Genomic DNA, 23,177 nt, shown 5'->3' with positions numbered 1-23,177 from the left:
TCATTTTTTTGCACATAGTTGTCCAGTTCTCCCAACACCATTTGCTGAAGAGGCTATCTTTACTCCATTTTATGTTACTGCCCCCTTTGTCAAATATTAATTGACTGTGGAGAGTTGGGTTGATTTCTGGGCTCTCTGTTCTGTTCCATTGGTCATGTGCCTATTTTTATGCCAGTACCAGGCTGTTTTGATTACAGTGGCCTTGTAATACAGTTTGATATCAGGTATTGTGATCCCTCCCATTTTGTTCTTCTTTCTCAAAAGTGCAGCTGCTATTCGGGGTCTTTTATGGTTCTATATAAATTTTTGAAGTGTTTGTTCTATGTCTGTGAAATATGCCATTGGTACTTTAATGGGTATTGCATTGAATGTGGATATTGCTTTGGGTAGTATGGACATTTTGATGATGTTAATTCTTCCAATCCATGAACAAGGAATTTGTTTCCATTTGTTTGTGTGTTCCCTGATTTCTTTCTTCAGTGCTGTGTAGTTTTCTGCATACAGGTCTTTTACCTCCTTGGTTAGGTTTATTCTCAGGTATTTTATTTTTGTTTTTGCTATATCGAATGGGATTTTTTTCTTGATTTCTGCTTCTGCTGATTCATTGTTAGTATACAAAAATGCCTTTGATTTCTGGATATTGACTTTGTAACCAGCTGTTTTGCCAAATTCATTAAGTAGTTCGAACAGTTTTTGGGTAGAGTCTAAAGGATTTTCCATGTACACTATCATGTCATCTGCAAACAGTGACAGTTTTGTTTCCTCCTTTCCTATTTGGATGCCTTTTATTTCCTTTTCTTGCCTGATCGCTGTGGCCAAAACTTCCAAAACTATATTGAATAGAAGTGGTGAAAATGGACATCCTTGTCTTGTTCCTGATCTTAGTGGAAAAGCTTTTAGTTTTTGTCCATTGAGTATGATATTGGCTGTAGGTCTCTCATAAATGGCCTTTATTATATTGATGAATGCTCCCTCTATTCCCACTTTGCTGAGTGTTTTTATCACAAATGGGTGCTGTACCTTATCAAAAGCTTTTTCCGCGTCTATTGATATGATCATGTGGTTTTTTTGTCTTTGCTTTTGTTTATGTGATGTATTACATTTACTGATTTGCGAATGTTGAACCATCCTTGCATTTCTGGGATGAATCCCACTTGGTCATGGTGTATGATCTTTTTGATATATTGTTGGATGCGGTTTGCCAATATTTTGTTGAGGATTTTAGCATCTATGTTCATCAGCAATATTGGCCTGAAGTTCTCTTTCTTTGTTGTGTCTCTATTTGGTTTTGGAATTAGGATGATGCTGGCTTCCTAAAAAGAATTTGGGAGTTTTCCATCCTTCTGGGTTTTTTGGAATAGTCTGTGAAGAATAGGGGTTAGCTCTTCCTTAAATGCTTTGTAGAATTCTCCTGTGAAACCATCTGGTCCAGGGCTTTTGTGTGATGGGAGTTTTTTGATTACTGCTTCAATTTCTTTTGCTGTTATTGGTGTGTTGAGATTTTCTGTTTCTTTTCCATTAAGTTTTGGCAGATTATATTTTTCTAGGAATGTGTCTATTTCCCCTAGGTTTTCTAATTTCTTGGCATACAGTTCTTCATAGTAATTTCTTACAATCCTTTTTATTTCTGTGGTATCAGTTGTAATCTCTCCTCTTTTATTTCTGATTTTGTTTATTTGAGTCCTCTCTCTTCTTTTCTTGATGTGCCTACTTAAAGGCTTGTCTATTTTGTTTATCTTTTCAAAGAACCAACTCCTGGATTCATTGATCCTTAGGATTGTGTTTTTAGTCTCTATGTCATTTAGTTTTGCTCTAATCTTGGTTATTTCCTTCTTTCTGCTTGCTCTGGGCTGTTAAAGACACCCTATTTAATTGATATTGTTGATTCATTCACATTGAACTCACAGCCAAAAGTGTTGTAATTCCTGCCTGAATGAAGCTTATCTAACACACATTTTCTCTATGAGGCACAGCACAGCCTTCTCACATGTAAGAATACCAGACAGCACTTCAGCACTATGCTTGAAATCATTTTAAACAAAATCACCAACCAAAACTACAAAATACAAAAAAAGGTAGCAATAAATAGACTGCGAGAAGGACAGTTGCTTAAAGTAGGAGCTAAAGCAGTCTCTTGTTCAACTCAGCTGGAATGTGCAGATCAGGAACTCAGAGTTTTTGTTCCTCTGCCCTTGTGACCTGAGTATTGATTCAGGGGCCACAGATAAATTTCAGCCAGTGGACAGATTCACATTTAAGAATCTACCTATACCGAGGAGCAACCGGACATGATATTTTGCCCTTTTCATTTAAGGTTAATTTTGTTCTTACTGGGGTGTTCTGTTTGCTGTCACTAATCATTAGAATTGTAAAGTTATGTTTTATTAACATGTAGGTTAAGTTAAAATACAAATATAAAGCCAGGATCTTTCTGGAAGAAAGCCTTTCATTTGGAGTCCTGGGGGAGCATGGCCGAGGAGTCACTGAACACTTTGGAATCAATGTAAGTTCTCCTTTTTTTGGAACATTCTCTCATACAGGAAGTATGCTATTCCATCCTGCTGAGCAGGTTTATGGGCACAGACAGCATCCCTCATGGATGTGCAGGGACATGCCACTCTGGTGTCTGTCACTTCATAAACCCAAGGAGGCCATACCAGGTCAGCCAGACCAGCAGGCCTATCTTCAGAACTGTCAACTCAGAGTGGCTCAATATAGAATTTGTGTTGTGTTTACACAGTAGAATTGGACCCTGGATTTCAGTGTTTCTTCTCTAGAAACAGTAATAATTCCCTAAGTGGTCCTTTAGAAAGTTTTGCCCTGGCTGGTATAGCTCAGTTGATTGATTGAGCATGGGCCTGTAAGCCAAAGGGTTGCCGGTTTGATTCCCAGTCAGGGCACATGCGTGGGTTACAGGCCAGGCCTCCAATAGGGGGTGAGCAAGAGGCAACTATACATTGATGTTTCTCTCCTGCTCTCTTTCCTTTCCGCTCTCTCTAAAAAATAATAATAATAAACATAAAATCTTTTTTTAAAAAAGTATGTCATAGCAGTGAAACAATGTTCTTTTAATATTTAAAGTTCTGATGCATAAACATATATATATATTTGTTGGAAACACCACTGGCACAGATTCAGCAAAGCCCTTCAAAGTCCCAGGCAACTAAAGTCAGTTTTCTTTTGCCATGGAAAGTGAGCCCCAGCTGCCACTAGTCTTAGTGGCTTGTGCTCCTAGAGCCTCAGGGTGAAACTAGTCAGCCCATCTGCAGAACCTATCTTCATCCCCATTGTGTATAGTCAAGTTGAAGGAAGCTTTTGTGTGTAAAAGTTGTGTGTAAAAGTTTTCCAAATCTTGTGTGTAAAAGTTTTGCAACCTGTGTTAACAAGTTGAACTATAAAACATAAAATCACCTTCAATTAGAGAAGTTAGATTGACATAGGCTCCTCAAAGACAAACCAACATTTGACAGTTACATGCAAAGGAATCAAGGATAAAATGGAAACATAATTCAAGTAAACTCTTAAAAAATGAACATTTTAAAGAAGGGAAAAAAGCACTTTCTAATGTCAGGGCTTGAGTAAGAGTATATATTATATGGGCCTTACTTGGATCCTTAGTCAAACAAATACTGCTTTTAAAAAAGCTTTATGAGACAAATATTTGAACAGTGAATATTTGATCTTAAGGAATTTTTCGTTTTTTAGGTGTGATAATAGTTTTATGATTATATTTTTGAAAAAATTCATATCTTTGAGAAATGTACACTGAAATATTTAAAGATGAAACCATATGAAGTCTGAGGTTTACTCCAAAGAAATTATGAGGGTAGTAGGGGCTATACATGGAATGAGATTGTCCATGAGTTGCTAAATGAATCTGGGTGATAGGATACTTTCTCCTGTTTTACTTTTGTATATGTTAAAAATTTTTTACAATAAAAGGGTAGTTTTAAAAAAAATGAGAGTATATAGATTTTCTTGTTAGATCTGTGGAACATCTTTAAAAAACAACAGATGTGATCTAACCAGTCATTATCATGGCCGCCGGTGAGTAATTATTGAATGATTACTGTGTAGCCAGAATAAAACTTGATTCTGGGGGCTGGAACAGAAGGTGAGGATCAAAGGAATGTGTTGAGAAGGTAGAACTCTGAAGCCCATGGAATAGATACCTTGGGTTCATCCATTGCGCAGTTCATCCAGTTTGGTCACAGAGTCAGTTACCATGTATGATTTCATTTTGGGAAAAGTGAAAGTTGACTGTAGGAACAAAGTACTTAAAACTCCAGTTTTTATTTACCTCAATGACCTTTTATGGGGAAAGCCAGGAAGTGATTTTATTTTGTACTCGTGAATATTTTTAGTTTCAAACAACTTTGGGTTTCATATTCTTTTCATTTATCTCTCTCTTCCCCATTGTGTATAAATTGTTAATGCATGATGAAATGGGAAAAAAGGGTGGGCTTTGAAACAGTCCTTTAAACAATAGATTTTGTGTGGTTCATCCTCTGTTTTCATGTAAATAGTTCATAGAACCCAGATGTTGACATGATTAGTACAGAAATGTTGTCTCCAGACTTGACATTGGTTTGGTTTTAATTGAGGAATAATTGATACCCTCTTTCTTTTCTGACAGATCGATGATATTGATCTTATCAGTGCCAACATGGAGAATTCACTTGCTTCTATTGGGGGTTTCTGCTGTGGCAGGTCTTTCGTAATTGACCATCAGGTACATTCTTTTTAAAAGTGAAAGTACGGCTGAAACTCATTGCTCCATTTGTCATCTCAAAATGTAACTTAAAATTAACAAAATTTCATTCATAATCACACAGTTTTTTTAAGACTTTTCTATTGATTGATTTGAGAGGAAGAGGAAAAGAGAGAAGTGTCCATTTGTTGTTCCACTTATTTATGTATCCATTGATTGCTGCTTGTGTGTACCCTGAACATGGGTCAAACACAAGCTTGGTGCATCAGGAAAGTGCTGTAATCAACTGAGCTACCTGGCCAGAGCCTAATCACCAATTTTTATTTTAAAGAATCACTCAAAATATTTATATTTAGAAATTATCTCTCTTTAAATTTTTTTAATTCTCACCCAAGGATATGTTTATTGATTTGGAGAGTGGGGAAGGGAGAGAGAGAGAGACACACACACACACAAATATTGACGTGAGAAACATTGAACAGTTGTCTCCCATACACACTCTGATCAGGGGCAGAACCTGCCTCCAAGGAATTGAGCCCGCAACCTTTTGGCATATGGGATGACACTCTAACCAACGGAGCCACCTGGCCACGACAAAATTATCTCCCTTTTTTAAAAAAAGTCTTGCCCTGGCTGATGTAGCTCAGTGGATTGAGCACGGGCCTGCAAACCAGAGTATCGTGGTTCAATTCCCAGTCAAGGCACATGCCTGGGTTGCAGGCCAGTTCCCTGCAGGCCAGTTCCCAGCAGGGGATGCACAAAAGGCAACCATACATTGATGTTTCTCACCCTTTCTCCTTCCCTTCCCCTCTAAAAAATAAATAAATAAAATCTTAAAAAAAAAACCATCAACATTTCATTCTGAAAAATTAAAAAATATGTAATTATTTTAAAAAATATAAAAATAAAAAAAGTCTTGTATTACATGCCTGGATCTTATTACCTCACTATTTGTATATTCTGTTAGGTAGGTGATAGCAGAAATTTGGTGCCTTTAGACTTTTTAGTCAAAAAAATATGTTTTTAACTTGTTTGTTTCTTCTCAGAGACTTTCTGGCCAGGGGTACTGCTTTTCAGCTTCCTTGCCTCCCCTTTTAGCTGCTGCTGCAATTGAGGCCCTCAACATCATGGAAGAGAATCCAGGTATAACCTTCAGACCCAGGAAGTCAGGCTTATCAAGTTATGTGAGCCATGCTCCTGGTATATTTTTTGGAGGAATTAGCTAGAGGAAATGATTTATCAGACAGAGCTCTCGCTCTGAATTTCATTACCAGATATTTATAGGAAGAACAGCAGTGAAGCAGTTGTTGCTGCATCAGGGATTGCATGTAGTAGAGCTTCTCTCCTGTTCCCAGATCTAGAGTCAAAGCACTTGTTCCCTTGGTGGGTAGAGGCAGAAGGGTCAGCTCTGGGTCAGTTGTCCTTTGTTTTATCATTTTTGGAGAAATTAGTTGAAGTGTGCTACTAATTTTTGTTATGTAGTTTTATAACTGTTCTCTAGTTTCTCCTTCAGCCTTTGAATTATCAGTTGGTATGTAGTTTACCAACCATTAAAGCTTACTTAACTGACGAGGTCGACTAAATTTCAGATGTGGCTTTGTCTGTGATCACTCCTCCTCACCAAAATGTAGAACAGAATTTGAAAAACAGGCATTACCTGGTATCTCTGAATTTTAAATCTAAATTTCTAAATTTCCAACTCTGGTTTTAACTCAGAGAATCGGGAAATGTATTTCTCTATGTCTCTTTGAGTGCATTCATATGCCTGTTCAGCAGATGGCCTGGCCCTCCCACCTCCTGCTCAGACATTTTAGTTTTTGAGTTTTCCTGGAGAAAAGGGAAAATATATGTGAAAAGATCAGAAACATTACTTTATTACATACAGTCTCTATTTTTACCAAATCATTTAGGTCCAGGAATAAAATATAGTTGTTCCCTTTTATTCTTAGCCAGGTTATTTCATAGAATTTTGATAAGAAGAACAATCATTGTCTTGCTGTAGAAAATGTCATCCCACATTTTTGCTGAAAGCAGGGTGAAAGGTATCAGTACAAACTAAAGATGAAAGCTTGGGCCTCTAGAGGAGTTTCTGGCTGTGTGCTATTAGCATGTAGGAGGATTTGTAGCATTTTAAATTGATGAAATTGAACTAGATCTTTAAAAATATTTTTAGATTAATATCATCAAAGTTTCCAAATATGTAGTTGATCCTTGGACAACATGGGTTTGATTTCCACGAGTCCACTTATATATACGGTTTTCAATCTGTGGTTGGAAGTTCACTGAGCTATGTCATTATGTATAGGTGACTTGAAGATCTGCAGATTTTGCTATTCCCGCCAAAGACCAAGGGACAACTTAAGTTTCTGAGAAGTCAAAAGTTATATGTGGATTCTTCATGCATAAAAATTACATGTGTGTGGAGAGGGGGTTAGCACTCTTAACCTCAGTGTTGTTCAAGGGTCATCTGTACTCTTCACTCTATTTTTTTCACTCAGGTATTTTTGCAGTGTTGAAGGAAAAGTGCAAACGAATTCATAAAGCTTTACAAGGGTAAGTCTTATATATTTTCAACCAACTTAATGTTCATCTGCACCACATTTAAGCAGTTAATGAAAAATTTTGAATGTCATCTCTTTGGTGCTGGGTACATTTGATAGGCTTGGGTCAGTTTAATGATTGCAACTAAGAAATCAAAAACTCAGTTCACTCAGATTTGTCTGGATGAAACCACAGTATCCATTGTGTTGTTTTAAAGAATCGTGATTGTTTTCCTAAAAATGATACAAGCTTATTAAGAAAATATTATAGCAATATACAAGATAAAATAAATAAAATAAAAATTAAAAAACAATAAAAAATGCTTGAACAGCAGTTAAAATTTAAAAAAGAAAAAATAACAACTCAACATGCTACTACCAGAAATAACCAACATTAACATTAGAGAATCTCTCCACATATGTACAAATAAAAGGATATAACTATATGCTATGTAATTAGATTATAGTGTGTTCATACTATCCATATTCCTTTTTAGAAAATTACTAAGCTTTATTTGAAGAAAAAGAAACAAGTGAAATTGAAAAGAACCTTATGAGTAGTGTATTTGTTTTAACAACACAAGAGTACTTTAACATTCTTCTTCTAGAGTTGAGACAAAGATAGAGTTTGGTATGATTTTCAATCAGATTTCCATTCTTATAGAAAATATCTCACATTGCCCAGGGTGTTTCTTTTTGCCTTTTTTAAGGTGAAACATGCCTTTTTGTTGATGATAGGTCTCTCTCTATTGCCAGATATGGAAACTAGAAACTTTTGTAAAAGACAAGGACAGTTAAAAAATGAGCAGATCACAGCTGTTCCCAATAAAGAAGGGGCAGAAATAATTAAAGTTCTGGGTGTGTCCACCTTACAGTAACAAATGTTCTTGCATGATTTATGATGGAGAGATATTATTTATATTGGTTCCAGTTACATTGGTTGGTGAAATATTAATACCAACACAGGCCAGCACATTGGAGTCACTTAAATTCAGGAACAGATACCCTTCATTCTGTCTGGCAGTGTAATGGTGTTTATTTTGTAAGTCTAGTCTTCCACTCTTCCCAGCTCTTTCATACCTTTTCATCTCTCCAATATTCTTAATCCTCTGTCTCACTCCATCTGTTTTTAGCTGACAACTGTGCTTCATACTGTCACTTGGAAATGCCCTCATTTTTCCTAACAAACCTGTACACTTAACGGGTATCTGAACCTGTCTGGTGTTGTGTTACACCCAAAGAAATATTCCTCCAACCATCACACTTCTTCTTTCAAAAGACCAAGTGCCTTTGCTGTCCCTTTTCTTTTTCATTGATCTTTCCCCTTCCTGAGTCATGTGATTAGCATTCAGGTACACTCTGCCTATACATTCCTTTCTCTGACCCCACCTTTACCTCTTCTAGCACTAGCTCATATTCTGCTTCTCTTGTAGCTCCTCTTCCCCAGAGTTGTTAGAGCTTTCTCCACATCATTTACACTTGAAACTTCTGAATCTGCCTCTGCTCTTGCACTTTACCCAGACTGTTCCTGTGAAGGTTACCAATGACAGCCTTGTTGCTAAATCCAGCAGACCGTTTTCAGAGCTTGTCTTACTTACCTTAGTAGCCTTCAGCACAGTTGATCACTGTCCTTCTTGCAGCACTCTTCCTTCCTTGGATTCTCTTACTCCAAGCTGTGGTTTTCTTCTGCCTTTCTGAATCTCTTCATCTTGGTCTCCTTCAAAGCCTTTTTTTTTTTTTTTTTTTTTTAGCACCGTCCTCTTCAGGGTTTAGTCCATGGCCCTGTTCTCTGTTACCGTCTTGGAGAATTGCACTCTTCCACCTCTGGAGCTTCAGATCATGGCATCTGCATGTGGGCAACTCACAAATTTGTATCTCCAATGTATCCCTCTCTGTAGGGTTCCAGGTCTCACATCCAAAGGCTTACTTTTAGCATTTCTACGTAAAGGACTCACGGGCACCTCATACCAAACACACAGGCAAGTGTGGGAGCACATCACGCAGATATCTAGATATTTAGAGGGAATAGAAAACAAAACATCAAGGATGCCAGTGTGGCAAGAAGGGGGAATGGGCCAGGGCATGCCTTGAAGGCTGTGACAAGAACCTGGCTCAAATAGGAAGCCATGGCCTGGTTCTGAATAAGAGTGGCATGACATGATTTAACTTACCTCTTAGCAAAATCACTCTTATGTTGTGTGAAAAAATACTTAATGTACCTGGTGGCAAGTACAGAAGCAGGGAGACCAGAGAGGATATTGTGCAGTGCTACCTGTGAAAGATGAAGGTGACTTCAACCTTCATAGCAACAGAGGGTTTTAGATATATTTTGAAGGTGGTATTGCCAGAAGTTCATATTCAGGGTGAATGAAAAAGAGAAGACTCAAGTTTGATCTTAAGGTTTTTGGGCTTAGTAACTAGAGTTGCTAGTAAATGAAATGGTTAGAACTGTTTGGGGAAGTTTGTTGGAGAAGTTCAGTGTTGGATAAGTTAAGCTTGGAATGCCATCAGACAGCCAGGAGAATGTAGCAGTTGGACATACAGTTTGAAGTATAAGGGAGAAGACTGAGCTGGAGATAAATTTGGGGGTCCATTGCATATAAATAGTATTTCAAACATTTCAATGTGAAAGGGTCAGGGACCAGGCAACGAGACTGAGAGAGGAAGAGACAAACCAGAAGAGTCTAGTGCCAAACGTGTATAAGTAGGTCTGTGTGTCCCGTGCTGCTGCTGATAGGTCAGATAAGAGCACTAAGAGTGGTTCCTTTGGTTTCATAATGTGAGGCTATTGTACTTAATCAGCAGTTATAGGGAAGTAGTGGGTGCAAAAAGCCTGGTAGAAGCAGGTTCAGGAGAAACCAGGAAGGGAGGCAATGGACACAGTTACGTAGCTGTTTGTTTTAAGAGAGAGGGGAAGGTAGGAAGAAAGAAAGGGAAAGAAACATCAATGTGTGGCTGGCTCCCACATGCCCCCTACTACCCACAACCCAGGCATGTGCCCTGACTGGGAATTGAACTAGTGACCCTCAGATTTGCAGGCTAGCACTCAATCCACTGAGCCATACCAGCCAGGGCTCCATACTTATAATTTAAGTGGTCCTATAATCCTTTTTATACCAACCTTATGTAACCTAGGAATCAGTGTTTTGATAGCCTCAGTCAGTGATTGAGCCATTTTTCCACACTTCCTGCTTTCTGGAGCCATTGTGTATGACCAGGCTTAATACGTTGTCGCTTCAGAATTGGGTAGGATGCCTAGCCCTTTAAGTTTCTCTAGGTTCAGGGGCTTCCATTGGGTATAGTTTGTGATTATCTCTCCTTGTCTATATTATTTCCCTTTCAGATTTTGTGTTCCTTTCTTTTGCATTTTTATGATAATATTCCCAGAATTTTTTCAAGTTCATTATTTTTAAGTTTAATTTTGTTTTTTAATCATACTTCTTTCATTTATTTCTCTCTCATTTTTCTACTTTGATTGAAATTGTTCTTACTCTTTTTAACTTCTTACATTTAGGTTATTGGTTTTATTTCTTATTTTCCAATAAATATCTTAAAAGCAATATCAAAGGCAGTGTTTTCAATGTTTACTTCTAAGTAATTTTTTTAGTCTCTTCTAATCAGTGATTTTCTTCTCTCTTCTCTGAGGTTGTGTTTGGAAGAAGTCAGCAGCCTATGCTAGTTTGATTCCTTGCTGGAAACTTGAGGAGTTCCTAGATTCTAGTAGATTATTTGTGTCCAGCTTCCTCCCTGACTGGCAGCACATGCTGGAGGCCATGTCTGAACTATTGATTGCTCTGTGTCTGGGGCCTAGCCCAGTAAATACTTATTTAGTATTTACCTATTTGGATAAGATAATATGCCTTTCAAAATTTTTATTTAAAAAGTACTGTAGGCCCTGCAACACAGGTTTTGAGTTTCTGAACTCAAGATATAATTCTGTGTCCATTTGGTTTTAATTACACTTTCATCTGATATTCAGTTATGGTAGCCAGAGAAAGGGTGTTTTGTTTCCTTCCTTCTCCCACCAGCCTGCCTCACCCACTGTGTGAGATCAGCCCACTTGATTGAAGCACAGGTTCAGTTGGGCTATAGGTGCCTTGTATGTGTTAAGAAAAATCCAGGACATTTTATTGATATGAAATGCTATTTGAAAAGCAATTTTTTTAATTCTCCCCTGAGAGTACATGACATAAAGATAATTGGTACTTTTTTGTGTACAAGTTTAGCACATTCAAAGTTCACATAGGATATGGGTTTTTAAAAAGCATGTTGTTTTGCTTCTACATTAGTAAAGAAAACTAATCTAGAAGGTTCTCCCACATTTTAGAAGCCCTGATTCTAAGATTCCATGATTCAGATTTGCAGTCTAATTTATTGAGAGATCACAGCATGGTGTGTGGCATTTAAAGAAGGAGACACGCCCCAACCACTGTGTTATCCCACAAAGCAAGGGGTGGCAGGTTCAATTCCCCATCAGGGTGCCCACACCTCAGTTCTGTCCTGGTTAGGGCGTGGTTGGGGCACATTCGAGAGGCAACCAGTCTATGTTTCTCGCTTTGCCATTTCTCTCCCTTTTTCTCCCTCCCTTCCCTTCTCTCTAAAATCAAATAAATAAATTTTTTTAAAAAGGAGACACAATTTAATAATGTGCAAGGGTTGCTTGAGAGCCAGGTGATGTTTGCTTCCAGCACCTCCCATGCTACTTGGCATGTGGTAGATATTCAGTAAAAGCTTGTGGAGCCCTAAACAATATGTGAGGAATCATGTATGATCCCACATACTTTGTTTTGAGGGAAGAACAGATCTTTCCAGGAGAAACAACCTAAATGAAAGCAATCCAAAATGTTTAGCCTAATTTCAAGAAACACGTATTACCATTTGTGTTCTAGGTCAAACATCCTTAAATATCTTTCTCCCTGAGCAGCACATTACTGTGCTATTAATTCTAAGAAAGAAGAAAATGTGTTAACTCAAGTAAAATTTAAAATTAAACATACAAATAAGAAGTAAACTTTTCTATCTAAACATATTGCTGCTGGTAGTTGAATTATAACATTTTCCATGTCAGATTACTTATATAATTTATAAGACAAGGTACAGACCAAAGCTTAGATAACAAGCAAGGAAACAGTTGTGATAAGTAGTCTCTGAGATGAAGGAATCAAACAGCAAGTACAGAAAATGATGATGCAGACCCTTCTTCCCTAGAGTGGGTGATTAGGGAACTGAAGGAATCAAACAGCAAGTACAGAAAATGATGATGCAGACCCTTCTTCCCTAGAGTGGGTGATTAGGGAACCCCTGGGAATGACACTGGAGCTGAGACCAGATGTGCCTGGTGCTAGCAGCAACAGGAGGGAGCAGATGGGGAAAGGAAACAACAAGGTGGAGGCCTAGGGACTGATGGCCTGCAAGGAGCCCCAGGAGAAGAGGCCTCCTGAGCCCAGGTAGGTGAAGGAGCAGGGCCTGTAGAATTGGTGGGAGACTGGAGGTGATTCCTGTGCTTTCTGTGACATGTGATCCAGAGGTATCCACCGGATGGGCACCTTCCTCCCAGCCCTGCTCACAGAAACAGCATGAGGGGTCCTGGACTGGGAGCACTGCTGAGAGCATGCATCTTACTTATATCAGAATGGGAATCCCACCACAGGAGAGTTTCCCATAAAAGTCACAGGTTTCTTGTCACATTCTTTAATGCAGACTGTGTAAAATTATTTGTGTGGAGGTACCTGAGCCTGGAAGGTAGCTGGGTTGTGATATGTGTGTTTTCCCTTCTCCAGTATTTCTGGGTTAAAAGTGGTCGGGGAGGCACTGTCTCCAGCTTTTCACCTGCAGCTACAAGAGAGCACTGGGTCACGAGAAAGGGATGTTAAACTACTTCAGGAAATTGTAAATCAAGTAAGTATCCAGTTATTTGAGTGATTCTCATTTACCTCCCCTCTCCTGAATCCAAGTATTTTTTTTTAATTTTTTAATATATTTATCTTTAGAAGGGAAGGGAAGGAGAGAAGGAGAGAAATATCAGTGTATGGTTGCTTCTGGTGCACCCCCTGCTAGGAACTGGCCTGCAACCCAGGCATGTGCCCTGACGGGGAATCGAACCGTGATCTTTTGGTTCCCAGGCCCATGCTCAATCCACTGAACTACACCAGCCAGAGCCGAGCAGTTTTTTTATGCCGTTTGTAAGAAAGCCATCTTTGCCCCAGGGGTGGTATACAGTGGAAATTGCTGGTCACCCCTCTCATTGAATTGCCTCAATGCCCAGTTGAATCTGTACCATATGTTGACAGAAACAGTTCACTCTGTTGGGTCCATTTTCAGCTTGCATTGAAGGTGTAGTGTTCTGTACCACATTTTATTGAAATACAAAGTACACTTTGTTTCTACTCTGAATAACCTTACAGAAAGCCCTTTTGCTTACCATTTACAAAGCCAAGATTTTTTACATGCACATGGGGACAGCATTGTGTGTAATGACAACACACAACACTGGACAGCTACCTGTCAGAGTAAACCCCTGACATAGGTCAAAAACAGGCCATAATAATCTTATAACCAAAAAGGAAGGAAGGAAGGCCATTTTGCAGTCATGCCTAATTTGGGAGGTTGATTTTAGTATATTTATCATCTGAAAGTCAGTTTACTACCAATTGTAATTCATTTCTTTTTTTTTAATAGAGCAGTTTATTTATATTTTTAAATAAATTTTATTGATTATGACATTATAGTTGTTCTATTCCCCCCTTCATTCCCCTCCACCCTGCACACCCCTCCCCCACTATTCCCCCCCTTTAGTTTATGACCACGTGTCTCAAGTTCTTTAGATTCTATATTTCCCATACTATTCTTGCCCTCCCCCCTATCTATTTTCTACCTACCATCTATGCTTATTTTCTGTACCTTCTTCCCCCTTCTCCTCCTCCCACTCCCCTGTTGCTAACCCTTCTTGAGATCTTCATTTCTATGTTTCCACTCCTGATCTAGCTGTCCTTTTAGTTTGCTTTTGTTTTAGGTGTGGTTGTTAATAACTGTGAGTTTGCTGTCCTTTCACTGTTCATCTTTTTTATCTTCTTTTTCTTAGGTAAGTCCCTTTAACATTTCATATAATAAGGGCTTGATGATGATGAACTCCTTAAATTTGGTTTTATCTGAGAAGCACTTTATCTGCCCTTTCATTCTAAATGAAAGCTTTGCTGGGTAGAGCAATCTTGGTTGTAGGTCTTTGGATTTCATGACTTGGAATACCTCTTTCCAGCCCTTTTTTGCCTGTAAGGTCTCTTTTGAGAAATCCACTGACAGTCTGATGGGAGCTCTTTTGTAGGTGACTGTCCCTTATCTCTTGCTGCTTCTAGGATTCTGTCTTTCATTTTTATCTTGGGTCATGTAATGATGATGTGCCTTGGTGTGTTCCTTCTTGGGTCCAACTTCTTTGGGGCTCTCTGAGCTTCCTGGATTTCCTGGATTTCCTCTCCTTTGCCAGATTGGGGAAGTTCTCCGTAATTATTTGTTCAAATAAGGTTTCCACTTGTTGCTGTTCCTCTTTCCCTTCTGGTACCTCTATAATTTGGATGTTGGAGCGTTTAAAGATGTCCTGGAGGTTCCTAAGCCTCTCCTCATTTTTTTGAATTCTTGTTTCTTCATTCTTTTCTGTTTGGTCATTTCTTTATTCTTTCTCGTCCACTTCCTCACTCCCTTGATTTGAGTCCCAGTTTCCTTTCCATTACTATTGGTTTCCTGTGTGTTTCCCTTCATTTCAATTAGTTTAGCCTTCATATGTTTCTCTAATTTGTGACTAAAATCAACCAGTTCTGTGAGCGTCCTGATCACCAGTGTTTTGAACTGTGCATCTGAAAGTTTAGCTATTTCTTCATCTCTTAGAGTTATTGGCTCTGGGGCTTTGAGCTGTTCTTCTTGAGCCGTAATGTTTTGCTCTGTTCGCTCCTGTTAGGTACGAGGAGCGTAGCCTTAGGTGTTCACCAGGGTGGTACTACCCAGGTCGCTGGTTTGTGACACTGTATGTGGGGGCGGGGTCAGAGAGGGACAATGGGGTTCCCCTCTGCTGCTTCCTGCCGCTGGGGCCTGCTTGGTCTGTCTCAGTCTCACTTCTCGATCCTTTGCTGGTTATCTGTGCACAAATGTGTGACATAGGTCAGCCCTCAGTGGGTCCACTCGCTGCTACTCCACACCTGATATCTGCCCACTGCCTGCATGGCTGGGTCACGCACCCAGGTCGGTCCGGTGGATCTTTCCTGCTTGACCCCTCTCTGCTGCTGGCTCTGCCCCTCTTACCGGTTTGGCTGAATGGTTCATTGTTGTCAGACTTCTGTATAGTTCAATTTTCTGTGGTTTGGCTGCGTTTTTGTTGCTAAAACTTTTTTGTTTTTAAACTTGGTTGTGAGAGAAGGCAGAGTGTTTCCACCTACGCCTCCATCTTGGCTGAAGTCCTCTGTAATTCATTTCTAAGCCAAGAAATGCTCACTGGAGAAAACCACTTGCCCTTTTCTGTGCTGTGTCTCCTGGAGTCCTCCCTCCTCATTTTTCATCATGCTGCTGCTCCTCCTTCTAAGAAGTGTTCAGTGACCCTGCAGTTCCATCAGAGTTCATGCCTTGTACCTAAATCTGAAATACATCTTGTGTGTATTTGAGAATGAAATGGGCTACACTCTGCTTCCTTGACCTAATTGTTCCTGTTGATGTTTTCTTCTGGAAGTTCCTCTTCCAGTGCCTGCTGGTCAGTGGCAGGGTAATTGTGAGAGCTGCTGTCTTTTGTGTTCCTTTGACCAGCTGTGGCTCATGGAGATCAAGTCCTCACCTTCAGTCACATGGCTGCTTGGTATGGAGACCACAGTGTGAAGCCAGCCTCTGGCTTCACAGCTTGTTTCAAGTGTCCTGTGTTCTACAATGTGTGAACCACATAGCCTGGACTAACAGATTCCTGACATCTTCATATAATTCATGGCCTTTTGGAGTCAGTCCTCTTAAAAAAAATATTACTAAACCCAGAATGTGAAATTCCTAATTAAGGAAACATGTCAGATTATGAATGATTGGGCTGGAGTGACTTTCACCTTGCTGAGTGAGGAAATGTCACAGATGTCCCCTCAGGTCCAGCTTTGCAAATGTGAAAAAAGACTAGCTGTTTTAAATGCACAAACATCCCACCAACCACATTTACCGCCTTGGTATTTTCACTGTAATGTGTCTTAAATGTACATAGACAAAAAGGTAGTACATCATCCTTGAGATTAGAGTTCTTATAAAAATGTAATACTGAAACAAGTTTATAAATAAAACATGAGCTGAATGGACAAGTCAGGAAGTCACTTTAATCACATTGCCTTTCTGGACATTGAGTTTGTTTCCTGGATGGCCTGGTAGTATGACCAATGTGGCTGGTGCAGAGCAGGCCCCTGAAGCTGTGTTTCCTATGTTGGAATTCACATTGACCCTGTCATTCTCTGAGTCTCCCCAGGCCCCCTCAAATGGTCCTCTGCACGTGTTTGTGTGCAGGACATGGGCCTCTGTAGATGTTGGGGTGTCAGATCCTTTTTAAATCCACCCTTGTGCTTTGCTTACTTGACAGCAACAGTTTAGGTCTCACTGCTACTTTGTGCAGAAGAGGACAAGTGAGTGAGATGATTTGATACTAATAATTATTCACTAATAATTAGCTCAGCATGGGTTGTGTTCAGGAAATCACCTTGAGAGCTCAGTGAGAAGAGAACAAGTCCTATCGGGAGGGAACAGAACCCTGTCTGCAAAGTGCATTGTGGGAAGGAAAAAGGAAGCTCTTAGTACTTCTGTGTAGTGTCACAGCTTCCACCTTCAAAGTCTTGTGTGCACTCCTCTCCACTTTTCCTTTTCAGTATTTGAGGGAAATAAAAGGTCATAGAACTGTGACTCTTGTCTAAGCTTTGTAGAACTGAGAGGTTTTGTCAGCTTGTTGAGTTGCTTGACAAAACACTGTTTTCACAGACTGAGTGAAGGTTTGTAATGTTCCTTCGCTAGCCAGGACTAGAGACAGGCACTGCGTGTGTCTTCAGGAGCGGTGAGCTTTTGTGGGCATACCTCCAGGCTGAGACACAGCACGAACGTGGCCTCACTGCCCAGCTTCTACCCTTTCCTGTGGAAACCCTGCCTTGCAGCTCACACAGGGTCCCACTCCCAGCACAGGGAATGACCGTCCTCTTCTTCTGTAAATTGGTTCTTTTGTAAAAATATGATTCATATACCACAGAAGTCACCCTTTTAAATTATACAGTTGGGTGGTTTTCATATATTCACAAGGTTGTACAACCAAAATCACTAACTCCAAAATGTTTTCATCACCCCAAAAAGAAACCACTATAACTACCTTGATCTGATTTTTATACTTTCTTTGATAGAGAATGTTTTAAGTTTTTTTAAATGTCAGCAGGTGATTAAGGCATGGGAAAGCTGTGCACCAGTGTGTGGCAGCAGACCCTTCTGTGCCTGGTTGCACCTGGCCAAATGTAGCAGACAGGAATTGGAGGCATCGCTAGTGTTTGGAGTAGGAGCAGTTTCTGTATGAAACATTCTGCTGCCATTATTCTTAAGTCTAGCTCTTGGTTAGTATGCAGGGTGGTACTGTTCCCCTGTGTCATAACTCAGCTTTGTCTAAAATAAGTACTAGCTACCTGTGGCTATTTAAATTACATTCAACTAAAGCTCAGTCTCCTAGTGGCACTAGCCATATCTTAAAGCACCTGATAGCCGTATCTTAAAGCACTTGGGCTCATGGCTGCTATAGTGGACAGTTCAACAGCACTGTCCACAGTTGCATTATGCGGTGTTAATTACATCTTCTAGCAATTATTATTGGACAAATGAATTAAAATTACTGTTTAGAATAGCATTTAAGGGTACCTTCCTGTTTTAATTACCACAGTGTCCATAGTCCTGGTTTGAATGTATTCCTGTTCTTCCTGCAGTGCATGAACAGGAGCATTGCATTGACTCAGGCTCGCTACTTGGAGAAAGAAGAGAAGTGCCTCCCTCCTCCAAGGTTGGTTCTTCAAGTATGAACTTTTGTTTTCCTACCCTAAAAACCTGTATGAAATGTATCATGTCTTGAAGTTTTTTAAAAGGCTATTACAGGGCAATGAAGAATGTTTATCATTAAAATACCAGCTCTTGTCTGTTCTTAAACTAGATGTTTTCTAGTTTTAACTGAAAAGCCCCAAAAGACTCATAGTACCCTCTTACTTGATTGAAAGAAGTGTCTGAGATTCTAGGAAGTATCTGAGATTCTAAGAACGAACGGAGGCAGTGGAAGTTTCCATCAGCAAATACCTTCCACACCCCTCAGAGCACACACTCTGCCAGCAGTTTCTGCACTTGATCATACAGACCCTTACATAACATCCAGGGAAAACAGCAGTGGCAGGAAATCACAAGGATTAGGAAGCCCTGCGTGGGGATGCACCTGGACTCATGATTTAACAGAACATCTGATCCTGCCCTCCACATACGGACAGTGTAGTTAAGGAGGGAGACACTTGAAGCATGTCATGGCAGGGGTTAGTGGGGTCACAGAGAAACCATGAGGCCATGGTTTGTCTGGCCAGGGAGGGACTCAGATTTCTGAAAGAGACTGATGAATAAGCTGAGCCCAGGAAATTGAATATGTAAGGCACTTGGTGGGCATTGTGACCTTCCAGTAGGGAGTAGGGGATGCCATGGCATGGCCACCTATAGGTGCATGTGGGAGCCAGAGCACAAGCTTGAAAGGCAACAGTGAGAGAGAGCTTGGAGAAGGCCCAGCACAACTTGGGAGTAAATGGGAGTCAGTGTTGTGGAGACACAGGGACCGGGTTGGGGTTCTGGAAGACTGCTCTGGCATCACTTCGAAAGCACCATACAGATCCTGCCCTCTCATTTCTCAATGTAACCAGGCAAGATGTGATTTAGTGTGTTGAGGACAGGGGCCATCTTGGCTTTATGCCCTGGGCTCCATGCCCAGCACTGCAGCTCAGTAGATGTGCCCAGAGGATGAAGCAGTTTTTTGCAGACAGAGGTAGAATTGACTTGAGGAGCTGGTATTTGTCTTCACTTTTCTGCAGACTTAAAAATGTCTGCCTTGCCTCAAAGTATTATAGAACTTCCCCATGACTTACTGAATTACAAATGTGAGCAAGCAGATAGTTTACTAATTGGAGAAATTGAAATTCTCACCTCAGGCCTGGTGCTGCTTGAGGCAGTAGGTTATTTGAAGAGCCAATTTGCTGGTGTACCTGGGCAGAGCCCTACAGCAGGTGACTTCTAGTAGACACACACACAGTGCAGGCAGGTAGACAAGCTTCAGTGAATGGCCTGATAGGAAATGTCTTCATTCTGCAGGACATAGGACCCTGTTCCCACCCCTTACTTACCCTGAATCGTAGACAAGAAAGCAGCCATGAGAGCAGGTCAGCTGCTGGGTGGGCTGTGTTCCAAGAGCTTTTTCACAAAACAGATGTCTGTTATTATCTCTCAGCATTAGGGTTGTGGTCACAGTGGAACAAACAGAAGAGGAACTGGAGAAAGCGGCCTCCACAATCAAGGAGGTAGCCCAAGCTGTCCTGCTGTAGTCTGTCTCAGGGCCTGGTGGCCACCACACAACACACAAAGGTCCCAGTGCTGCTGGGAGGGAACATTGAAAGGTCCTTCACATACCTGACACTGCTATTGCAGCTGCAGTGGGTGTGAGCTCAGTGTGTGACCATGAGCCAGACGCTGCTTATTTCTACAAAGAAAACATCTTGAAGCCCAGGAAGTGATTTTTTTTAAAGGAAAACTATTGACAGCATATAACTGGAATTCAAATTGTACTGTGTATTTAGTACTATTTAAATGTTTTATTGTAGTAGTAGTTTATATTCTTTTTTGTTGTCATTGTTTAAAAATGGAGCTTCAGTTTATCTTCTCTCCCTTCTGTTGGTGAAGACTCTCTAAGTACTCTTTAAGACTTCATAGAAAAATGTCTGCAACATGTATGTATTCTTGAAGATCTAATTCACCTCTGTCTTTTCCAGTCTTCACCCTGTGAAGCTCAATGGTAGCTAACATGTAAAGGAACACTTCTTGTGCAGTTATAAATTTTTCATTATATTTGAATCCTAGGATTTTTATAAACACTTAATACTGCTGTTATACCATTTTGGACAGCTAATTTGAACATCTCTAACCAGGAAATAGTCATAATACTTCCTAAGTGGACAATAACTTAAATCAGATATTATTTTATTTTAATAGAATATACCTTTCCATTTATTATATGTAGACCTAATCTGTTTTAGAAAGAGGATTATTATGATCATGCTAAAATATAAATTATGTCCTCACTATTTTAGAAAACCTTGCATGTATTCCTTTTTTGTGTAGTGGGTTTGCCTAGGGACATGTAACTACAAGCTTTTTATAAGCTAAGGAAAATAAGTTTTTATCTTTTCAGCTTATTAATACCAAATGTTCAAAAATGATGCAGAGTACTAAAAATAAAGTATTTAAGCTATACTTCAGCTGTTTTTTTCCTTAGTAAACCAAATTAGGTGGTGTAAATGTTTGTGACATGTGTTGCATAAATATTACACCATTATTTTTTCTCTTATTAAAGGTAAAGGAATGATATTGTAAAAATATTTTTATAATTTATGTTCACAATCTTTTTAAATAACACATTTTTTAAAACTTGGTTTCGGTTTTGCTTGAGGTATTACATACATATGTGCCTTGTGATTGCTGCTACTGCTTAAAGGATGAATCTGTTTTGTTTGTTTTTAATGAAAATAAATCTATATTCCTGATCATGACTCTTTTTCACAAAACAGGTGTCTGTTTTATGAAATTACTCTGTTTGCATGTGTAATGTATTCAACAGACTTAGCCCTTTGATTTTTTTTAAGATTTTGTTTCTTTTTAGAGAGAGGAGGGAGAGAGAGAGAAAAGGAGACAAATACCAGTGTGTGGTTGCCTCTAGTGTTCCCCCTACTGGGGACCTGGCCCACACACAACTCAGACATGTGCCCTGACTGGGAACCAAACTGGTAACCCTTCAGTTTGCAGGTCTGTGTGCATTCTACTGAACCATACCAGCCAGGGCTTGATTTTACTTTTTTTACCAATCTAGGATGGTATTTTTGTGGGGGTTGGGAGGGTTCGAAAATACTAATTTCTCAATACTTTATTTCACTGTATAGTACAATATCTGAAATTCCCTAGGTTCCTACTAATTTAAGCCTTGGCAACATAGAACTACAAAAATACCAGAACTATGATTTTATAAAGGATAAGGATTATAACTTTTCTACTACTTTATACCTTCTAAGTCAAAGTTGCAGCATCTAGATTTTATTGCTACTTTTGAAAAGTGATTGTAAATTCCTTTTACAATCATTTTTCAAAAGATAGCTGAACACACATTATGTAACTTCAGTCTTTGAAAAACACCAACATTTTAAACAAAAAATAATATCTGTTAAAACTATAGAGTAATCACAATTCAGTAATGTACAACACCAAAAATAAGAGCTAAGCAAAATGTTAAGAAGAAATTGTCAGCCCTGGCTGGCATAGCTCAGTGGATTGAGTGCGGGCCTGCAAACCAGAGTATCGCGGTTCGATTCCCAGTCAGGGCACATGCCTGGGTTGCAGGCAAGTTCCCAGCAGGGAACGCATGAGAGACAACCATACATTGATATTTCTCTCCCACTCTTTCTCATTCCCTTCCCCTCTCTCGAAAAATAAATAAAATATTTTAAAAAAAAAGAAATTGTCCTCTCAGATCTGATACAAATTTCTCTTAGAAACATAAGGTTTTGCAGTGCTCTGTAATGATCCTCTGTTGAGAAATGCAATGTCTATGGCAAACAGCAGTTGTAACATTGGAGGCCCATTTCCACTCTGTACAGTTTCCCACAGAGGATGAAGGAGCCATGTGACTGCTCCCTTTCTGTTGTCTGCAGTGAGAGTTCAGTCCAACTCAGGAAAAGTCAGCTTTGAGGCAAGTTAGGACACTAACTGGACCGTGCATTTTTCTTTTATGTACTCTACTATCTGTAATATGCCATCAGTTGTAAAATGCATTTTAATATCACAGAGGTAATGTGGGTGGGAAATGTACATCCTAAAATCTATGAATCAAGACAATAATAATCTGGTATGTAGGCCTGATGCCATCTTTCCTTATGGACATAAAACCTTAGTCCCAGAAATAACCTTAGTCCCAGAGATGTTTGAGGATATTTCCATCTGATATTATTATGCTATTAAATAAAACTATCCATTATCCTACACCTACAGTATGGATTATGTTGTACAGAATACATAAAACTGTATTTCCCTGCTTACTGTCTGATAAAGAGAATGGGCTGGGAGGCTTAAGGATGATGGAACAGAAAAAATACATAATAATTCATTTCAACAGCAATATACAAAGCAAAACAAAAGCGAAGCAGCATTCTTAAAAAAAATGCAAGGCAAAAATTAGTATAAGTCAAGGACTTTATAACCAGAAAAGCTGTCTTTTAAGTAACAAGTTTAGAAAAACAATTTAAAATTGGAGCTCAGTACCGTGTCCATGAGCAGTTCCATCAAATCAAGAAATAACAGGAAACTTTAAAATGACAAATATGAGTGATGAATATATTTAATTAGATATAAGAGTAAAGAAAAGATGAGATAAGTGGAAGAATAATATATAAATGTTAACATACTCTGACAAGTGATACTAATAAAATATGGGTGGAAAGAGAAGAGGGAAAACTTCAGAATAAGCTTGCTGTGTAGGTATGAGAGACAAACATATACACAGTGGCTCAAAAAGGCTAAACATAAGGAAAAGTGAAAACAGAAAGCCAAGACAGTATTCCTAATATCACAAGGTAGAATACAAGCCAATACACATTAAGCATGTAGTGCTAAAGGGC

At 39.3% G+C, this 23,177-nt stretch overlaps 1 protein-coding gene across 2 annotated transcripts in view; it reads left to right on the top strand.

The window, feature by feature from the left end:
• Nucleotides 1–22,544, top strand: part of SPTLC1 (serine palmitoyltransferase long chain base subunit 1) — a 91,982-nt gene extending 69,438 nt beyond the window's left edge. Inside the window, exons 9-15 of one of the 2 annotated variants that reach the window (XM_053662635.1) lie at nt 2,396–2,503; nt 4,637–4,732; nt 5,758–5,854; nt 7,210–7,264; nt 13,032–13,149; nt 18,204–18,277; nt 19,748–22,544. In XM_053662635.1, the coding sequence (XP_053518610.1) occupies nt 2,396–2,503; nt 4,637–4,732; nt 5,758–5,854; nt 7,210–7,264; nt 13,032–13,149; nt 18,204–18,277; nt 19,748–19,841 (642 nt within the window). In that variant the 3' untranslated portion in view covers nt 19,842–22,544. Of the gene's footprint in view, nt 1–2,395; nt 2,504–4,636; nt 4,733–5,757; nt 5,855–7,209; nt 7,265–13,031; nt 13,150–18,203; nt 18,278–19,747 lie in introns of those variants that run through there. The other variant, XM_053662636.1, reaches the window with a different exon arrangement.
• The last annotated feature ends 633 nt before the right edge of the window (nt 22,545–23,177 follow it).

This window comes from Artibeus jamaicensis, unplaced genomic scaffold, assembly GCF_021234435.1.
Source record: "Artibeus jamaicensis isolate MK-2021 breed Jamaican fruit bat unplaced genomic scaffold, CSHL_Jam_final contig_264, whole genome shotgun sequence".
NCBI lineage: Eukaryota > Metazoa > Chordata > Mammalia > Chiroptera > Phyllostomidae > Artibeus > Artibeus jamaicensis.
The sequence above is the reverse complement of the archived record's forward strand: the minus strand, read 5'-3'. Positions and strand labels throughout refer to the sequence as shown.